Source organism: Triticum aestivum, chromosome 4B (assembly GCF_018294505.1).
Source record: "Triticum aestivum cultivar Chinese Spring chromosome 4B, IWGSC CS RefSeq v2.1, whole genome shotgun sequence".
Lineage (NCBI taxonomy): Eukaryota > Viridiplantae > Streptophyta > Magnoliopsida > Poales > Poaceae > Triticum > Triticum aestivum.
Window position 1 is genome coordinate 666,739,763 of NC_057804.1, and position 21,521 is coordinate 666,761,283.

General features: G+C 47.4%; 1 protein-coding gene across 1 annotated transcript; it reads right to left on the reverse strand.

Annotated features, from left to right (window-relative positions):
• Window positions 1-20,004: 20,004 nt before the first annotated feature.
• LOC123094033 (uncharacterized) lies at window positions 20,005-20,993 on the reverse strand. Its single transcript, XM_044516111.1, has one exon. The coding sequence runs from the start codon at window positions 20,878-20,880 to the stop codon at window positions 20,311-20,313; it is 570 nt and encodes a 189-aa protein (XP_044372046.1). The 5' UTR covers window positions 20,881-20,993; the 3' UTR covers window positions 20,005-20,310.
• Window positions 20,994-21,521: the final 528 nt, after the last annotated feature.

Genomic DNA, 21,521 nt, shown 5'->3' on the forward strand with positions numbered 1-21,521 from the left:
TGCGGGGGCGAGGTGGCGGTGCGGGCGCGGGCGCTGAGAGCGGCCCTGTTCTTGGGGAGGCAGGCGGCGCCTCAGCGGTGGAGCATGAGCTTGACGAGCCCGGCGGGCACGGCCTCGCGGCGGCGGTCGTCGGCGAATGCCGCGAAGAGGGTGCGGGTGGTGGGGGAGGCGGTCGGGGTCTCGGTGGCCATGGCGCGCTGTTGTGGGACGGCATTGGCGCGGGGTGGTGGGAGGTGATGGGAATGGGGAGGCAGCCGGCCGGCACGACCTCACCGAGGAGGAGGAGAAGGAAAGGCAGCCGGATTATGCCGCGCCGGAGGAATCATTCCGTTTGGCTAAGCTAATAAATATTCCGGTGTCGCCTGTCTAAGCATCACGGTCGCCGTCGGGACGGGAGATTGGCCCGCCGGCCGCCGTGGGTTGGCTAACCGGTGAGTCTTTTCTTGATTTGTTTTTAGCCAAGAGCATCTCCATGAGCTCCCCCTATTCAAAAAAAAATATCACATAGAAAAAGTTTTTTCTTTAACAAAATACAAATACAGACGTTCGTACATGCGCATATATGCACACCCCTATGAACATACGCACGCACACCCTACACTATGAGCACCTCCGGAAAACTGAGTCAGCACATTTGAGATTGACAAAGTCGCCACAAACATCTTCATAGTCGACGGGAGAGTCTCCTACATATAGAAGAAGTTGAGCCAACGAAACAAAACACACCCTGATTTTTTTAACATAAAACACACCCAAGTTTCTTTCACCCATATTCGCTGCTCTGGCAAAAGCAAACCGCTTCGTAGAGGCGACAGTTTCTGCCGCCCTTGGACGCCGGGAGCAGTGATCTCTATTCCTCTATGGCCGATGCTCCCGCGGTTGGTGGAGGGGATGGGGCTCCTGTTTCTCTTCCTATTGTTCCATAGGTTTAGTGCTTCGTCTTCGTCTAGTAGCACCAATTTGATCACGTTGATGATGCGTCGAATAAGGTGGCACCGGTCTCTTCCTCATCACGGCGACGTTCTTCCCGACGACGCGGTTCAGCCAATGCCCTCGTCTGCTTGCCGTTCGTTTGGAGCGGTAGGCCTTATGCTTCCTGTGTCTGGCGGTTGTCGCATTTCATGGCGGCGCCGACAAGTGGGACAGCTTGGTGCCAATACAAGGTTGGTCGCCCCACGGGGGCGGATTTGGCGTTTTCCCCCGGCAACAGCAGCATGATGCGTCATATCTTAATCCATGTCTGCGCTGACACGCCACGTCGTCAAGTGCCTATTCTGCAGGTCCGGTCTTCGACTCACGGCGCCTACAAGGCTATGGTGTTGCCCTAGATTTTCGCTTGTTGGTGCTTTGTCTCTTCCCTCGTCAAAGGCCACGGAGAGGGTGCGGGCGGTGAGGGAGGCGGTCGGGTTCTCGGTCGCCATGGTGCGAGGGACGGGGACGGGGCACTGTGGGAGGCATTGGCGCGGGGTCGTGGGAGGTGATGGGAATGGGGAGGCAGCCGACTCAATCTGGCAGGGGAAGAGAGGGAAAGCTGGTCGGATTATGCCGAGCCGGTGGAATCCTTTTGTTTGGTGAAGGGCATGTACAATGGTTCTATCTTAGCAATGCCACGTAGGATAAATAATGAGGTGGAGGAGAGAGAAATCATAAGAGAAGGCTTGTCTTCTCTTAATTAAGAGAAGAAGGCTTGTCTTCTCTTAATTAAGAGAAGGCAAGAGATGATCTCTTAGCACAATATGTCTCACCATATTTTTAGGAATAACTAGTTATTGAAGATAAGACTAAGAGATGACCCATTGTAGACATGTTTTTTGTCATCTTTAAATTACATGCAAAATTTAAGATAAAACCGCCTTATCAACCATTGTACATGCTCTAAGGGCATGCACAATGGTTGATAAGATAGTTTTATATTAAATCTTGCATGTAATTTAGATATGACAGAAAAAATTGTCTACAATGGGTCATCTCTTAAGTCTTATCTTCAATATCTAGTCATTCCTAAAAATGTGGTGAGACATATTGTGCTAAGAGATCATCTCTTGTCTTCTCTTATTTAAGAAAAGACAATCCTTTTCTTATGAGTTCTCTCTCCTCCACCTCATCACATGTCCTACGTGGCACTCCTAAGATAGCACCATTGTACATGCCCTAAGCAAATAAAAATTCTGGCGTCACGTGTGTAAGTATCACGGTCGCTGTCGGGACGGGAGATTGGCCCGCCGGCCGTGGGTTGCCTAACCGGCAAGTCCTTTTATTCTCTTTTTTTAGCCTACCGGCAACATGAACCAGATAATCACTATTTAGCAATTGCATCGATTAATAAGTGAAAAATTAGTATTTAATATCATAGTTGAATGTCCATGCATTCGTTGCAACGAAATATATATTACCATGATGGTCAAAGGCGTATGAAGCACGAAAATGGAGCACAACTAGATACTTCCCCAATAACTGCAAAACAAAATTGAGCTCGCAATTTAGGGCCTGTTCGGCAATCCTCTACTCCAGAAAAACCAGTAGCTTCGCTCCGATCCGCGCATGAAGCGCTCTCCCTATCGAACGCCCCGTGGAAGGACCGTTCGGCTGGCTCTCCGGCAGAGCGCTGGTTCTCGTCTCTGTTTTATTTTTGGGACTTCCTTTTTGGCGACAGAGAGAGGAGAAGAGAGAAAATAGACTCATACCGTTTCGTTAGGTGGCACTTGGCGGTGCCACTTTTCATTCTAAGTATGATAAGTATAATGTTAAAATTTATTACCTTGTGAGATCAGTGTATATTCAGGGACATATGACAACTCCGGGTGATATGACATTGAGACGCCCTAAATGACATACAATTATGCAATGTTGGCATTGTTCAACCAGCCCTAGATCAGTCTGTTTGGTTACATGATACTTACACACGACACCGGAATATTTATTAGCTTAACCAAATATTTAAGTTCTAGATTAGTCTGTTCTATTCTTTTTTTAACTTGCTAGCAAAAGGGTCGTGCATTGCAACGTGAGGGAAAAAAATCATAATCTCTAAAGGCCATGACAACATTTTGCTGCATCACCGATAACATTTTGCTGAACAATTTGTTTAATTTCATTAATACTTTTTAATACGTGAACTTTTTTAAAAACTCATGAAAATATTTTGATTTCCCAAACATTTGTTTATAAATCGTAAACATTTTTTAAAAATTACGGATATTTTTAATCCACAAACATTTTATAATTTATTGAACATTTTATATAAAAAATCACTTTATAAATTCTTGGATCTTTTTTGAAGTGCCAAATTATTTAAAGGAGAAAAAACGAAAACATAAAAGAAAAAGAAAAATAGAAAAATGAAATTTAAAAACACGCCACCCACACATGGGCTGGCTCAAACGGGCGCCCTCCTTCTTCTCCCAGCGCGCACAATGTAGTATAGGAGGTCCCTACTCCGTGGGCCGACCCAGGCGGGGGATTTCCCTGTGTGAAACGTCTTCTCACTTATGGGTAGCATCGGAGGATAATATTTTACAACTTTGAGGGCATTTTATGTGACGTACTGCCAGAATCACTAATGACTTTATTATTAGGTAGGTATGGATAAGGGCTTCTTTAGGGAAGTTATTTTTCTCGATAGTTGACAATTTTAATCTAACTTTTTTTTATACAGAGAAACTTAGTGCATATGTTCGCATATCTTTTTTACTTAAAGAAAACATAAGTTTGTGTCACCGCTCCTTGTTCGCCCAACCTTGGAGCATCTCCTAGAAACAGCAGCATACAAAAGGCGCAAATGTGAGATTTTTTTTGTGGGGCCAAAAAACGGCTCCAACAACTGACCAATACCTGCATGGCCACCAACTATTTTTTGCTAATGACCAAAAAAAATGCTAGGAGTAGTAAATTTGGGCCACTGCTAGTAGCCGACCAAAAACTAGAAATGCAGCCATGGGAACCCCAACCGTCTGATCTTAAGGTCCCTATCGCCGATCCCTACCACCCATCTCCACGGTGGTCGATTCAAGCCGCTAGAAGCCATCGCCGCCACTCCGACGGCCGGCAGCTGCCCCCATCTCCGCTTACTGATACGTCCATTTTGCATCATGCTTTTATATCAATATTTATTGCATTATGGGTTGTTATTACACGTTATGTCACAATACTTATGGCTATTCTCTCTTATTTTACAAGGTTTATCATGAAGAGGGAGAATGGTGGCAGTTGGGATTCTGGCTGGAAAAAGAGCAAATATTGGAAACCTATTCTGCACAGCTCCAAAAGTCTTGAAACTTCACAAAAGTCATTTTTGGAATTAATAAGAATTATTGAGCAAAGAAAGTATCATAGGGGGCCCACACCCTGGCCACGAGGGTGGGAGGCGCCTCCCCCCCCTACTGGGCGCGCCCCCTGTCTCGTGGGCCCCCTGGTGACCCTCTGGTGCCCATCTTCTGCTATATGAAGGCTTTTACCCTGGAAAAAATCATAAGCAAGCTTACGGGACGAAACTCCGCCGCCACGAGGCCGAACCTTGGCAGAACCAATCTAGGGCTCCAGCGGAGCTGTTCTGCCGGGGAAACTTCCCTCCGGGAGGGGGAAATCATCATCATCGTCATCACCAATGATCCTCTCATCGGTAGGGGGTCAATCTCCATCTATATCTTCACCAGCACCATCTCCTCTCAAACCCTAGTTCATCTCTTGTATCCAATCTTGTATCAAAACCACAAATTGGTACCTGTGGGTTGCTAGTAGTGTTGATTACTCCTTGTAGTTGATGCTAATTGGTTTACTTGGTGGAAGATCATATGTTTAGATCCTTAATGCATATTAATACTCCTCTGATCATGAACATGACTATGCTTTGTGAGTAGTTACGTTTGTTCCTGAGGACATGGGTGAAATCTTGCTATTAGTAGTCATGTGAATTTGGTATTCATTCGATATTTTGATGAGATGTATGTTGTCTCTCCTCTAGTGGTGTTATGTGAACGTCGACTACATGACACTTCACCATTATTTGGGCCTAGAGAAAGGCATTGGGAAGTAATAAGTAGATGATGGGTTGCTAGAGTTGCAGAAGCTTAAATCCTAGTTTATGCGTTGCTTCGTAAGGGGCTGATTTGGATCCGCTAGTTTCATGCTATGGTTAGGTTTACCTTAATACTTCTTTTGTAGTTGCAGATGCTTGCAACAGGGGTTAATCATAAGTGGGATGCTTGCCAAGAAAGGGCAGTACCCAAGCACCGGTCCACCCACATATCAAATTATCAAAGTAATGAACGCGAATCATATGAGCGTGATGAAAACTAGCTTGATGATAATTCCCATGTGTCCTCGGGAGCACTTTTCTCATTATAAGAAATTGTCCAGACTTGTCCTTTGCTACAAAAAGGATTGGGCCACCTTGCTGCACCTTATTTACTTTCATTGCTTGTTACCCGTTACAAATTATCTTATCACAAAACTATTTGTTACCTACAATTTCAGTGATTGCAGAGAATACCTTACTGAAAACCGCTTGTCATTTCCTTCTGCTCCTCATACGGTTCGACACTCTTACCTATCAAAAGGACTACGATAGATCCCCTATACTTGTGGGTCATCACTTACCATTCCCACCAGTCAAGACATCCGTTCTGACCTGCGTGATCACCACAGAAGCTGGGGACGCAGCCACCAGTTCCCAGTGATTACAAGCATTTCATTGCCATCCACCAGGCATAATGCTCGCCACTGAACTGCAGTTGCCCTTCGTGGTCAATTAATTACCGGCCGGGCAACCCCCACTCGATCACCGACCACCACCGAGCCACGGCTCAATTCAGAGCTCTCGATGCTCAACAACACGGCGCTGCTGAAGTTGGCTGCACCCGGGCTTCCCCTCAGGCCCCTAGTCCTTCATGATGCCTTTCCTAGGCGGCGTAGCGATTGTCTCAGCCTCGACGTGTCACGCCAACGGGAATTGAGCTTGGTGCCCATAAGATGATTAAAGAATTTCCCTTCTATGTTTCGTGTTTGATGCACTTTATGTTATGTTTGATGAAGAATTGTATTGAATTTGGGGTTGTTGATTGATGAACTATGTAATAATCAATTACTATTTGCATTTTATTTTTTGAATTAACTTACATGAGTTTGATATTATTTACAACATTGCATATGCAGAAATATGTGTGATATGATAGAAGAAGGCCAAATGTTTGGTCATCAGTGTTTTATCTGCCGAAAAAGTAGAATTTATTTTGGAGAACAAGAACCTTCTCTCTCCATCTCTAAAATCTGTTTTGGTCACCAAATTTTTCATCAGATGTGGGAAATACTCTTATGTACTCTCTCCTTATGCCCTAATGGAGCACATACACAAAAAATGTTCTCTTTCTTTTGATTTTTTTTCCTCCCATGTCTGCTTTTGTCACCGGTATTTCCTGAAAAACAGCATGAACTGCCCCACCTCTTATTATACTTATCAAATAATTATTATTTTATTTGTTAAACCTTACCAATCAAGTGTTTACTAAATATTTATTTTATTTCTTTTACACAATCAAATTGATATGGACATGTAAATCACAGGCTAACCTATTAAAATATTTATGACTCCATTACATGCAATTATTTAGTATATATAAAAATATGTGCATAAGATAAAGAAAAGAAGTTGAACTAGTAGCCTATGACATACACAATTCGAGGCGAGGATGCTCCAGAAAGTAAACCAATTTTTGCCAATAAGAACTAATGCTCAAGTAAACAACTACTCCCTCCGTTCCAAAATAGATGACACAACTTTATTCTAACTTTAGTACAAAGTTAGTACAAAGTTGGGTCATCTATTTTGGAACGGAGGGAGTATTTTTTTAGAACTCTCAGCACCTTTGCACTGTGCGTAATCTAAGGCTGTGTTAAGCAACTCAGTGCCGCTGAGCAAATCTGGCTTCCTGATTCGCGCTACTCCACTGTACGGCTACCTTGTTGGTGGCGAGAGGAGGGGCACCTTCCCTAGTTCCCCCTTTCATTACTCTTAGTTCTAATTGGTCATTGTTTGCTTTAGTTTTGGTTCCCGACTGATATCAATGAAGTGGTGACGATGATGAAGCGGACGATTGCGACTAAAATTTGAAGTCTTGTGCTTCTGTCCTCTTCTCCGTTGCGTCATCATCAACTATCTCTCTGATGGGTCGGCGCATATGGTGGTGACTGCGTCCCCTTCTGATGCCTTCTTTCTCTCTCCTCTATTTCCTCCCGCAGTCATAGCGGGAGTGACGTAGATGCTATTGAGGACGCAGACGCTGTTGACTGGAGTTGTTGCCGTCTGCTGGTTGTTCGTGTCCTTGGGAGGCTACGCCATGCATACCTGGCCCAAATTCTAGATCACACGCCTGGATAGATGTCGATGAAGTCCCGTGCTGCTGGGATGTTAGATCGAAGCCAGCTGGAGTTGCACCCGTGTACAAGATGCCGATCCGAAAGCTGATCTTTTTTCTGCTGTAATTTCTCCACCGGTGAGCGGGGTCGATCTGATTTATTTGGTGGCTAATACGATCTATCTAGCGGATGGATCTGAAGAACTCGAAAATTAAAAACCTACGGAATTTGATCTAAGCTACGAAGATATGATCTTTGATCGATCGGGTGCCACGCCTCCGGGGAGCGGAGATTAATCTCCTCGGGGGCGGGGCGTTGCAGAAGTGGTGGAAGGTCTTAGGATCGGTGTCGTGAGACAAACTGATGTAATACCATGTGAAAATTATAGGATGGCTAGAATTGTTATTGTTTGATCTAAATACATGAGGGGATAGAGCTTGGAGTACAAGACAAGTTATACATGCTTTAAACCTATTCGATCTCTACTTCTTATCTCTATTTTTAAATCCAAATTACATTCTAGTAATGGTGAATTGGAAAAAAATGTCTTTTTTGACATCTCCTTATATGTACGACGTCCTCGTTTTCTCAAATGTCTTCGTAGACCTCTTTCCGATGAAAAATCTTTTTTGTGTAATTCCAAATGTGAAGCAAGTCTCCGGCGCCAGCGCTTTTGTAGTGACCCCGGAGGGGTCCCGGGTTGCTTTGGCGCCCTCGGATATGTACCTGACGCCAGGGAATAACGTAGTTCTAAAGTAGTGACTCGTGTCTTGGAGGTCGTCCATCCAAATGTCCCTCTTTGCCATTGCCCGCGTCTACTCCTATAACCGAATCGATGGCCTATAGCGCCATGCCATAATGAAATTCTTGATCATTTCGGGAGCAGAGCTAAAAAAGATGGACAGTAACGACCGCATAATATCAATTTATCGGCCTCGTCATCGAAAGCGGCTTCCAATATCTTGCACCGACGAATGGCATGTAAGGGTAGATGATGTCAGCTATGTTGGCTCTTTTAAGTCCTGATCGTTGTGTCAACTTAGGGTAAGTAGGAGTAGTTGGCTAGCTTTTGGTGCCGTAGCATCAACCTCTTTTTTTTGTTTGTTTTGCAGGAATGTCAGGCTTCTCGAACCCTCCGTATTGATGGTGAAGAATTGCAAGGTTGCGATGCTTGGGGTGTACCCAGTCGATGTTCTTTAACGGTTACTAGATCGATCTCCGTGAACATCCGGAAGGAAGAAGACTACTTGGGGTGGTACCCAGTCGTTGTGTGTCAAGTTACCTTTTTTTTCATTATTTTCCTCGATGAATATCAAGTATGATATGCCCTTTTCTTTTTAGAGAAAAGGCACGAAGGCCCGACTTCAAATTAATGAAGCCATCAACCGGCTAGGATACAATGGTGCTGAATTACAAAGGCAAAGACTTGACCAAAATCTGAAAAATACATGCCAAATCCACTCCGACCGGAGCAGCAGCGAACAGAGCATCTAAGAGAACCAACGATCAAGCCACCGGAGATCTTGTGCAGACAGAACAGCAGGGCCGAAGCCACCCTACGCCGACAATTGCCGTGGACATGAAGGCCCAGACCGCTTGAAGGAAACCATCGACTCCGCCGCCCACTGCCTCGGGCCACTGCCGGAGGGGAGACCACTATCTCCCCTACGCCCAGACCGTGCCGGACGCCCACCACCGGCCGGCCGCCAACCAGCAGACAAGGCGGGGAGCCACTGAAAGATGCGGAAGAGCCAACATCCCACCACCAACGCCGGCAACCAGGGGATCCGAGCACAGCTGCTGCCACCCACCACCAAGCAGCACGCCCAACCTCCAACCTCCCCTTGAACGGCGCCTCCAAGGAGGATCAAGACGCCAGAACGCCTCCGCCGTCCGGCCAAAAGGCCAAGACTTTCGCCTGGAGCAGGAAGGGGGGAGAGGGGGACAGATCTGGAAGCTCGACCCGCCCTCAAGAGGGGAACGGCACCGGAGCGCCGCCGGCGTCGAGGTCGACGAAAAATTGACCAGGGGTTTCCCCCGATCCAAGAATCCACCACCCCATCCTCGACCAGATCCGACGGGCCAGCCACCAAATCAGGAGAGGAGGCCACTGCGAGGGGAAGGGGCCGAGAGGAAGAAAGCCGCCCGCCGCAGCAGCAAGGCCTCGCCGCCCTCACGCCACCCACGCGGCCGGAAGGGACGACCAGCACCTGCGCGCGCCATCCACCGGAGAGATCGACGCCGCCATCTCCAACCAGGGCCGCCACCCTGGCTTCCAGAGCCCCTCACATCGGCGTGAGGCAGCAGATCCTCGCCGCCACCTTCACCGGAAGACGCGCAACAGCCGGCGAGATCCTCGGGTGGCGGCGAGGCGGGGGGAGGGGGGGAGGAGAGGTGACGGCGGCTAGGGTTTGGGGTCGCTCCCGAGTCGCCCGAGAGGGGCGACGCGAGAGCCGGGCTCGAACAAAATCATGATATGCCCTTTTCAACGTTTTTCTAGGATCCTGATAAGTATCACACACATGACACGAAGTAACTTGGACCAAACGCCCCCATCACCATAGAACGCGTCACGCCACCGCATGATTGCACAAATAACGAAATTGAGGATATCAACGGGAAATTTTTGGGTTTTCAGTTTTAAAATGTTTTATCTCTTAAATTTAAAATCCAATTAAAAACACCAGTAAATCTATCGCGGCGAGATCTTCGAAATTAGATTCCATATTGATATGTCTCGACGACTTTCTTTTAAATTAAAAGTTGCCATGTCTATGAACATAAACTGCCATGGCATTTATGCTGAAGTTGCGATGATATGTTTCAACTACTTTTTCCTTCTACGTTTAAAGTAAATTTTGACATGTTATATAAAGGGAATTAAGAAACTAAACTTGCCATAGTGAATTACTAAAATTTGCCATGATCCATGAAATAATGTTGACATGGTTCATAATTAAAAACAAATCTGTCGTCAATTACTTTAGAAATGCATGGTTAGTGACTCAAATCTGGCATGGGCCATAAACTAAAATTGCCAGATTCTATAAATTAAATTTTCCATGATATAAAAATTGCCATGATTCATGAAATAAATTTGGCATGATTAATTAATAAAAATTGCCATGGTCAATGAATAAAATTTGGCGTGAAAATTAGTTGAAATACAATGATAGGTTAAATTCTAGAGAAAAAAAAGATAAAACATATCATAGCAACTTTAGTGTAAACCCTGTGGCAATTTCAGTGTAAAAACCATCACAAGTTTTTGACAAAAAAAGTCGTCAAAACATTCAATAAGGGATCTAGTTTTGAAAATCCCATCGAGACGGATTTAATGGTAAAAATGAATTTTTAATTAGATTTTTTATTTAAGAGATAAAATATTTTAAAGTTTGAAAACCCAAAAAGTTTCCGCTGACGTCGTATGGTTGGTTGCGTTTGACCTGACCCAAATTGCTTCGTACAACTGTTATATATATATAACGCATCTAATCTCAGCCCACAACTCTACGTACGTGCGCACGGAAGAGAATCGGAGGAAGCTGCGACGTCCGCGATCGATGGGCGACATCGGGAGCCGGCGGTCGGACTACTTTATACTAGCGGCGCTCGCGCTCGTGCCGATCGCCGCAATGGCTCTGCTCGTGTGCCTCGCCCTACTAGGCGACAGAGGGCCGCTCTACTCCGCCGCCATCGACGCCGCCACCGGCCTCGACGCCGCCGACCTCGGCCGCCACGATCTGAGCCCGCTCTTCAACCTCACCCTCCGCGTCGCCTCGCGGAGCCTCTTCAGCGGCGACTGCACCGCGCCCGGCGCCGTCGTGGAGGTGAGCTACGCCGGCGTCCCGCTCGCCGCGGGGCCCGTCCCGCGGTTCTGCACCAAGCCAAGGGAGGCCAGGGAGCTGCGGGCCGTCGTGGCGTGGGGGGAGGCCGTGAAGGTCCCTGGGTTCGTGCTCGACGGCCTCGCGGCGGACGCGCGGCGAGGGACGCCGGTGTTCGACGTGGCGGTCACCATGCCGGGGACCCACTGGAGCGGACACCATGGAACGATGGTGTCGTGCAGCGCCCTGCGCGTCGGGGACACGGCCTCGTTGGGAGCTACGTGCGCCGCTTCGGACGTCGACACCGTCGTGACGCTGCCCAGGCCCAGCGGCAAGCTCGACGGCGGCGCCACCTGAGCTGACCTGTGCTTGCTGGCCTGGGTCGTGGCGGTTGGTTGTTTGATCGATCTAGCTAGGGTTTTGTCGTCAGTGATAGATTCCGTTTTACTGCCCGCAAGATAAGTACAGTTTTACCCTTCATAACCAAAGGGATTTATTTTGTATTCATATAGTACGTAGCTACTAAGCTTGCTTGTGTAACGCACGATAACTTAGTACAAAATTGTTTTCGCATTCATTTAGTTAAGTTTATGATGTTTCCTGCCCTCACGCACGACAAGCAGGACACTATTTCTTGGGAATTCACAACCAGTGGGGAACACTCCGCGTCGTCGGCGTACTTGGCCCAATTTACGGGTCTTACCTTTAGTCTCAATGCTGCCACGATTTGAAAGATGTGAACCCCTACGAAGTCTAATTTTTTTGACTGGTTAATTCTTCAGAACCACGTTTGGACGGCTGATCGCCTATCGATGCGTTTGGTTAGAAGGACATGCTAGGATGGATATGGCCATCCCTATCCAGGTGGATAGGGATAGCCAATTTAAAAAATACACACACAAATTAAACCCATTACAGGTCGCGCAAGGAGCGAGCTCTCGCGCTAGCCACGTCGGCATTCGAGCGAACGGGTTGGGCAGGAGCGTCTCGTTTTGATTGGAGAAAATAATGTTTGTGTATCGTGGCAAGATAACCAGGAGATTTGCCTTCCTCACGAAGGAAAACCTCACCCCTTCCCTTCCCTCGCCACAGCCATTCCCTCCTCTTCTCCGCCGCCTCCCTCACCGCCCTGCCCCCCCCCCCCCCTCATCTCTGCACCATGGTGAAGCAACGCGGCGACTCTCCCCAATCTGCACCTCTCTGACTGGCTCGGGCCCGACGCCTCCGCTCGCCGCTGCGCCTACGGATCCGAGCTCGCGTGCAGTGGCCGTGGTAGGAAGGTGCGGCGCTGCTCGTTCCCACGGCCGCGACGGCAAGAGCTAGAAGGCGGGTGGTGCCGCGAGCTCTTGTCCCTAGGATGCAGCCCGTCCTCTCTTTGAGCTCGCCGCCGCCATCGCCGGGAGGATCACCACGTCGTCTTCCTCGCATCCGCCGGGTTGTTCATGGGAATTCGCAGGCGCCGATCCCGTGCATCGTTTCTTCCTCTCCTCGAGGACTCGCGACGAAGAAGCTGGCGGAGAAGGAGCCCGACTGGAGGACAGTGAGATGTAGGGAGCCTCGCCACCATCGTCCTCCTGGAGTCAGGGCTGGGCAGGGATGGCGGATTCATTCTATTTCTGAGTGGTGAAGTCATCTTATCCTCCGGATCCCCTGCAGGGCATCAAGTTCCTAGGAGATGGAGGGCTCGAGGAGCCGCACGCACAGCCGATGATTGGAATGCTGGTGCCAAAGATCCTCCCCATACATAGGTACTGGCTTCTTCTTTGTCTCTCCCTCCCTCCGTGCCTTGCCTCCCACTATCATCATGGATGGCACATTGATATGCGTAAGCAAGTTACATTTCACTGGCCTGTTGTAAAGGCTTCTTGCATGTACTACTGAATTTCAAAATTATCTATGCACATACCTAGAAGGGAAGGTAGACATCAATAGATTTCTGTTGGTAAAGTTTCAACCCGCTCTCATGCTACTTTGCTTTATATTATGCTTGCCATATTATTGTTTATCGCTGAGCAACTGACGATTGGACTGAAAGCAGCGCAATTCTGGGTAACTTTGACCAAGATAATGTATTTTGTTGCATAAGGTTGGGTTTAAATACCCTTGCCAGAGAAGTGTAATGGAGTTCATCCTTCAATCATGAGATGTGCTGATGCATACTTGTTGAGAGTTGCTGCAGTGTACATACAATGGATAACGAATTATTATGAAGACTTCTCATATTGTGTATATGAATCTAGATCAAACCATCTATCTCCAATACCATGCACCAATGCTTGGAATTCACTCAAGTGTCATACTCGCACTACCAAATCAGGCTGCGAAGACAAGTCTTCGTGCGCACATGTATGACCTTACCGCCGTCGTTGTTATTCATTTTTTCTAGAGAAAAAACAGCTGTCATTAGGCTCTAAATTTGCAAACTAACTAAACATTATATACAGACCATATCTGAATTTTCAAAGATTTTGATGGTCCATACACCAGAAGAGTATAGCATTTAAAAAGCGACTGGCATTTGAGGAATTGCTGAAAGGTGGATGCACACTTTGGGGGACAGTATTCCAAGAAATTGATTTCTTCTTCTGGTTTAGGGAGATTTTCAGAATCTGACAAGAAACTGATGCAATATTTATTTTCCTATTATTGGAATCTCCTGCTATGTAGAATCATAATGCTCTTCTCATTGTACAGGCAGTGCAAGGTCCAACATGATTGTGCTGATGCTCTCTCCTTTGTAGATGACCATCCCAATGTTTGGGGTTTACATACTTGATTTCTTCTTCTGGTTTAGTGAGGTCTTCAAAATTGGACAAGAAATTGATGTAATATTTATTTACCTATTCTTGGAAAGTCCTGCTTTGGAGAATCATAATAATCTTCTCATTATACACGCTGTGCAAGGTCCAACATGCTTGTACTGATGCTCTCTCCTTTGTAGAGAACCTGAATTAGGTTCCCGATCTTTGAAGCATGTTCACAAGGCCGTGACAAACCTTCTCTTGAAGGTATAAATTATAAAAATAAGGCATGTGTGTGTGACGGTTCATTTTGCTTCTAATAGACACTATGGCAAACCTTTCTTCTCTTATCCGTTTCTTATTACGTGGGGCCCATTTCGAATTTTCTTATTACCCTAAGCCAAAGGACAAATGCAAAACATATCAAATAATGGCGTGGGAGGGAGCCTTCAGAAGAAAATAGATTACTGAAACAGATAACCGATAACCGATATACACTATGGCAATGACGGCAGGAGGTGGTGATTTAGTTCTGCTTATTTGTTAGGTACGCCATTCCATAGAAAAATCTTGGACTGAATTGTCGTATATTTCTCTTCTCATGTCATTTTTGTTTAGCAGATGATATATTGTTAATTGCTCCATGACTATTTGGATCACTGAAATGGCTACTTACTTCATCAATATGATTTATTTGTTGGTCTCATATAATCCCCTTCTCTGTTTCAGATTTCTTTGGGAGGGAGGGCCTGGTGGATGTGTGCTCTTTTTGCGGATGTAGGCTGAGGTTGGGATACCTTACCGATCGTGCGGTTTTTGTTATTCTTACTCCTCGGTTTCTAAGGTTCGCGGTTCCCGTATGTGTGTTGCAGGTGGGATTTGTATCTCAGTATATGCCATTGGTGGGGTGGAACATATTGATTTGGTTTTCAAGATTTTGTGATCGGGGTCAGCCGACCTGCTGCATACAAATTATTGGACCATTCTCTTCTCATGGCTGCTTCTCCTTTAGAGTCTATGCAGGTCGAATCTTTTGTCTTCCCCGTTATATTACTTGTGTGCACTTTTTCCCTGTTTCTGTTAAGAGGGAGTACCAAGTAAAAAAATGTCAGATTATATTTCTTCTTCTGTTTTAGTTATGAAGTAACGAACTATGCTTATTATACTCTTCAACATGTGCATGGTTAATACCTGCCTCCCCATCCCCAGTCCATTATGTGATTTATATTTGTTCTGTTTCCCCTTGGAATGAACTGACTCCAGTGAAATATTTGCAAGAATCCTGTTCTAAACTTGATTAGTAATGTCTGGGGTTTCAGCTTGGTGGTGAGGTGCTTGAGGTCGTGTCTCCGCGTCAGGAACCTCTTCTTAAGCATGCCAGTACTTCGTGGTGGTGAGGTCTGTCTTGAAGGTCCCGTTGTTTGATTCTTAAATACCAATAGGAGTCGGTCAGTGAACAAGTGATGCAATAACATTCAGGCAAGCATTGTTCTATGCATTTTCATCGTTGTACGTAGTTTTGAGAAAAGCTTTGGAGAGTTCAAACCAACCCTACTCTTGCATTTTCTGAACTCTCTGTGAAATATGCAGTAAAACTCGGTTACAATGTTTATCATTGGAACATAAACTACAATATTGCATTACTACTAGCTTCATGGGTATTAGTGTTCTGATAACTGTTCTTTCTAAATGAAGCTTTCATATATTTTCACTCAATGGCCAAGCGGTGAATTACTAATCTCTGTTCTATAGAATCATACTGAATATATTCACTCATTTTCAAGTACTATTACAGAGCTTTCACATATCCTGCTTGACCGGACAACAGTGGTTGTGAAGTCTGTTGAGCAGATGACCATGGTGGGGAGGCGGGTGTTGAGCCGCTGATGGAGGCACTACCCAACCCCTATGTTTTATGCATGTTTCTTTGTGAAAATTGTGATTACTGGTGATGATCAAGTCGAATGGAATCTTGATTAGTCAGATTGCTTTACTTTTGAACCACCTGAACTATCTGTAATGGATCATCAGATATCAACATGCTACCTATGGGTTCGTATGTGTTTAATTATCACCATGATTAATATCATTTCTTCCACTGTCACTTCTCTTACACTTGCATGAAGCCAACCATTATTGTCATGCAGATGTGCTAACAGGTACAGTGACCTAATTAGTGACGCACCATAACGTCTCATGAGGCGCCACCAGGTGGCGCCCCAGTCACTAGTTCACATTATTGGCAACACAAATGGCCCCATCTACTGCGGCACTGCGTTGACTCTACCTCCCACGCAGCACGAAAATCTACTCCCGCGTCAAGGCCAGCAGCCGATGTAACCACGTGGTCCAGCTACATGAACAGCCACCGCCCCACCCATCTGTGGCTGTCGCCGGCACCACACCCAGCCGCAACAAACGCCACCGCCGTCGCATCCATCTATGGCTGTCGCCGGCACGACCCTTTCCGCGGCAACCGCCAACACCGCACCCATCTCCAGTTGCCGCCGTCGCCGCACCATCTGCATCTGCCACCGCCGCGATATCTAGAACGGGGGAAATGATAGGAAACAAATAGGACGCCCGATGCACTGACCTGGAAACTGCAGCCGCCGGCGTTGACGAGAGAGGAGATCAAAGGGAAAGAGGGGGAAAGATAGGGTTGAGAGGTGAGCGAGGCCGTTTTGCGGAGGTGGGCAGAGCCGAAAACGTTTCAGCGTGAGCCTGGATGCCCATGTCCACGATATTCTCGCGTGCTTGCGGAGCCGGATTTTTGATGAATATTCAGAGCATCTGGTTATCCATGGCCTGCCTCATCCCAGCTTGTCCATGAACCAAACATCTGGTATCCAGCCTAAAAATGGCTATCCCTGTCCATCGAGGATGACCTAACTGCGGCCTTTGCCCGCTTTGCAAGCAAGTGCAGGAGTCAGCTGTCCAACTTCTTTTCCAGTGTATATTTTCTGCCCAGTTTGGAACGAGATCACCGTTTGGCTAGGCATTCACGACCACTCGCCAATGTCGTGGGGGCATGAAGATTGAGTTCGAGCAGGGTGGCAGAAGGCGGTGAGTGCTGCAGGTCAAAACAGGAAGGTCATCGCTTCAGTTATGATGCTTGTCTCATGGGAAATTTAGAAGGAACACAACGCGAGAATTTTTTGCAACACGGATGTTTCAACCTCCATCGTAGTCAGCAAAATCAAAGAGGAAGCCCATCTTTGGGCTTTGGCGGGAGCCAAGCATTTGAGTCTTCTTATGTCGCAGGAGTAGGTTTCATTTTGCCGCTTATGTCTAAACCTTCTCCTTAATTAATGAAATGGCAAGTCTTTTGCATTGTTTTAAAAAATGTTTCTTGCCCTTTTCTTCATGTTTTAGCAGTGACATGTATTGACATAACAATCTCACAAATGTAAGCTACCCATCACAAAGAAACAAATCACCCTCGAGGGGGCTTTTCCTGATCCTGATGTTGTGCTCGCGACGCTCTGATGTTGTGCCTCGTCCATCGGAGTTAGGGGTGGATCAACGAGTTGCTCGGCTCGTTAAGGCTCGATTCATTAAGCTCGCTAAGATTAACGAGCAGAAAACCCTGTTCAGCTCTGCTCGTTAAGCTAGTGAGCGCTCGCTAACAGATTCTTATGTGTTACAGTCTACAGAATGAGTGTGTGGATGTGATCTTTTAAGAAGGAAAATGGTGACTATAAAAGGAAATGCACTAGTTTCTTTTGCCTCTTATGTGGATTAGATTGAATAGATGGACTGAGGTGCTATGAAAATTTTGTCACGTAACATGAAAATATGTGTTGTGTTATTATTAACGAGCTTAACGAGTTACTCGTGAAACTGTTAGCTCGTTCGTTAAGCTCGTTAAGCTTAACAAGCTGAAATTGATGATCGGTTCTGTTCATTAAGAAGCAAACTACGATCTTAACGAGCCGAAGTATCGAGCGCTCATTAAGCTCACGAGCTACGAGCTTTTGGTCCAGCCCTAACTGGAGCAACACCTTGGTCCAGCCCTAACCGGAGCAACCACCATGTCGGGGGCGGACGCGGCCTCCGTGCACCGCTTCGGATGTCGAGGCCGTCTTGTCTCTGCTGCCTAGGCCCCTAGGGCTGGAGACAGAGGCGTGGGTGATAGATCCTGTTTTACTAGCCGCTATAGTTTTTGCTGTTTAAATTGTAGGAGCAAGTAATTAGTGATTTTATTCCTTTATTGTTGAATGAAAGAGTCTATCCAATATATGGCAGGTGCAGAGTTGTCGGAATACCACAGTGCAGCCAAGGTTTCAGGGCCACCGTCCCTTTAGCTAACTGGGAGGGTGCATAGGAACAACTTTGGATCAAGGTGGATGTGCATTCTCAGCCCTTTGAATTCTGCAGCTTCATCCCTTGCCAGTGGTGATCGATACAATGCATGCGATCAAATAACCCGAGGAAATTTATTCAGCGCGAATTCTCCAAAACATCGGGCTAGCCCCTTCAGACCTCGGTCGGTGGATCGGGAAGCAGACATTGGATATTGCACGGAAGAGTGGACACAACCAGCCAGCAAGCAAGAACACAGCTACTTTTTTGAAAATGTTGCTGGTTGTTTGCTGAATTTTACACGTATGTGTGTCGACCCAATGCAATCACAACTTGTCTACTAGTTCAAACTAGTCTACGCTGCAAGGGAGGCCACAGCATATTCATAAGGACAAACGCAAGCTAAAGTTTGTTCAAGCTCCTTTAATTCATAAGGACAAACTGGAAGTACATTGCAGAAAGGCAAGCTGCGGTTGGTCAAGTTCTTAATTACCAGCAGAAACATATAGCAAGCAATGATAAATCTGGATCGCTGAGGCAGCGCGATATACCAAATCCAATCATCTAACACATGCCCTGATGATTTAATGCAGCACGCTGAAGAGACGCTTTCAGTAAAAGCAACATTTCATTTGTAGTATCAGTAGGGCAAACCCAATCATCTACCAAATTTAATGAAGGCCTAGTGGTGAATGCAATAAGGTGAAGGCAGATAGTTTCCATAAAGCAAAATGATATGATATGCTGGTACAGGTCAGGGGTAACGACAAGAACTGGAGCCATCTAAGAGTTCACCGTTCACAAAATTTCAAGGGTTCAAGGGGGGCAACCGAATGCAGTTTATTACCAGGAATCTTAGCGTTAGATTATCGGCCTCGCATGCACTGCACCTAACGTTACCTAATTCAAAGCCATGCAGCTGCCAAGGAGGTTCCAGAGTCACCCTCACAGGACAAGTTTCAGTTAGAAATGATACAAACATAACTGCGTGTGGTGTCACTATGCAGACACATGACTGATCACTCCAGGATGATCAACATTACGCCCCAATTTCTGCACAACTGCACAAACAGCTTACTACGTTTCACCATAGGTAAGAACCAGCAGACAGAATCCAACAGGTCCCATGCTTCAGGATGGATACTAAGCATGCTTCAGTTTGAAAATGACCATATGCAAGAACAGATAGAAAGCACATATACAATTTCTTGTCCCAGACCATACACATAGAGAACATTAGACAGGTGCAACAGTGTGGACAGTATATTACTATGGGTCAGGGGTAAATTCAAGGGGATCAGAAATCAGTCTATTACTTAGGAACCAATGTGTTAGAATGTCGGTGCCATAACGTTATTAATATGGGTCAGGGGTACAGAGAAGAAATGGAGCCATCCAAGAGCTCACATTTCATAAATTTTCATTTCAGGAGTAGGTTCCGTGATTAAGTAGTGGAGTGGAGGAATTCAAGGGGATCAGAAATCAGTTTATTACTAGAAACCATAGCGTTAGATAGTCGGTGCACTGCACCTAACTTTGCCTAATTGGAAGCCATGCATACAGCCAAGGAGGTTCCGGAGTCGCCCTCAGGGATCAGGTTTTAGTGGGAAATGATACAAACATGACTATATGAGGTGTCGCTATGCAGACAAATGACCGATCACTCCAGGATTATCTACGCCGGGCCCCGATCCCGTCGACATCGACACATCACTCGACTGATACGATACCCCTGTGAGGGGTGAAAATTCTGCATATTCGGCGACGGCAACTGCACAAACAGCTTACCACAATTCACCACAGGTTGTTTACATGTTGCAATTTTTACTAGGCAGCAGAAACCAACAAGTTTCATGCTTACGGATGGATACATAATCATGTTTGGGCATGAGATTGACCATATATATGTAAGAACAGATAGGAATCACATTCTTCACAATTTCTCCTCCCCAATCACACACATATAGAACGGTAGACAGGCGCAACACGATATCATAGGTGCGAATGTAGTAATAAGAGTACTCCACAATTCCATGTAGTTATGCAGCCCGAATCATCTGCCTGCCGGCGACGGCAAGGCCCAGCCCTAGTTAGTTCTTACCGGCGGCGGCGACGACGTCCTCGGCGCCGTGGATGATGACGTAGCCGGCCTTCTTGGGGCTGTCGGAGGCGTCGTCGTCGTCCGACACGTCGTCCTCGCTGTAGAGCTCCTCGTAGGGGCTGGCGGCGCCGGCGGAGGCGACGAGGGACCAGAGGAGGTACATGGAGGCGGCGGTGAGGGCGCCGCAGCCGAAGCCGAAGAGCAGGCCCGAGACGACGACGAGGATGTCCTTGGCGCGCTCCTGGAAGGAGGAGGCGGCGTCGGGGGTGGCGACGGCGGCGGGGAGGGGCTCGGCGGGGCGGCGGATCTGGAGGTGGTTCTGGTCGTGGGCGTGGAAGCGGTGCGGGCCGAGGCGGCGGACGCGGAGGACGGTGACGACGGTGGTGGTGAGCGGCGAGGGGTCGGCCCGGTCCGGGTTGGGGCGGGAGAAGGAGGAGAAGGAGATGAGCAGCGTCTGCGCGCGGCCGCAGGGGCGCGCGGCGGCCGCAGGGGGCGCCGCGAGGAGGGCCGCGGCGGCGGCGGCAAGGAGGAGCAGCAGGACGCGGCGGGCGGCGGCCATGGCTGGCGTCAACGGCGGATCGGATTTGGGGAGGGCGGCGTCGCCGGTGGGGAAAATTTTGGGGAATGGGGATGGAATTGGGGAGGTTTGTTTGACTCGGCGCCGTGGGAGTAGACTTCCGATGCTTTATCGTTTTCCTTGGCCGACGGGGAGGGGAGGGGAGTTTTGCGGTTTGGTCCTCGGAGATGTTTCCGTATTGCGTCCGGGTCCTAAATCTGGGCATGGGCAGCCCGGCCCGGTGACCCGGTCCGGAAGAGGGTCAGGGTGGGTCGGCCATATCTCCCGGGTGGACTCGGGCTAGGACTTTCTATAAGCACAGCCCAAAGCCGGCCCAGATTGAGACCTCCTATTATACGACGCTTTATGCGCATTTGGGCCGGCCCACCAATGCGAGCCGATGACTCTCTCGGGCAGGCCCCCCCCCCTCTTTCTTTGAGTTAAAGATGTTGCTGAGGACAGAAATGTGGCAGCGAGCTCCGAATAGGCCTTGTACGACTGCTCGATGCTGGTTGCCACCGGCAGCGATGTTTGCCAAGATCAATGCGGATGATGAAGTGGCTCGGCATGGGCATGGAGGATCGGAGCGGCCATTTTCCATGACCATAACATTCTCTACATGAGGTTCTTCAGTTGTAGTAATC

Coding starts and splice junctions, on each gene's coding strand:
- LOC123094033 (XM_044516111.1), bottom strand. CDS start 20,880: ATGGCCGCCGCCCGCCGCGTCCTGCTGCTCCTCCTTGCCGCCGCCGCC.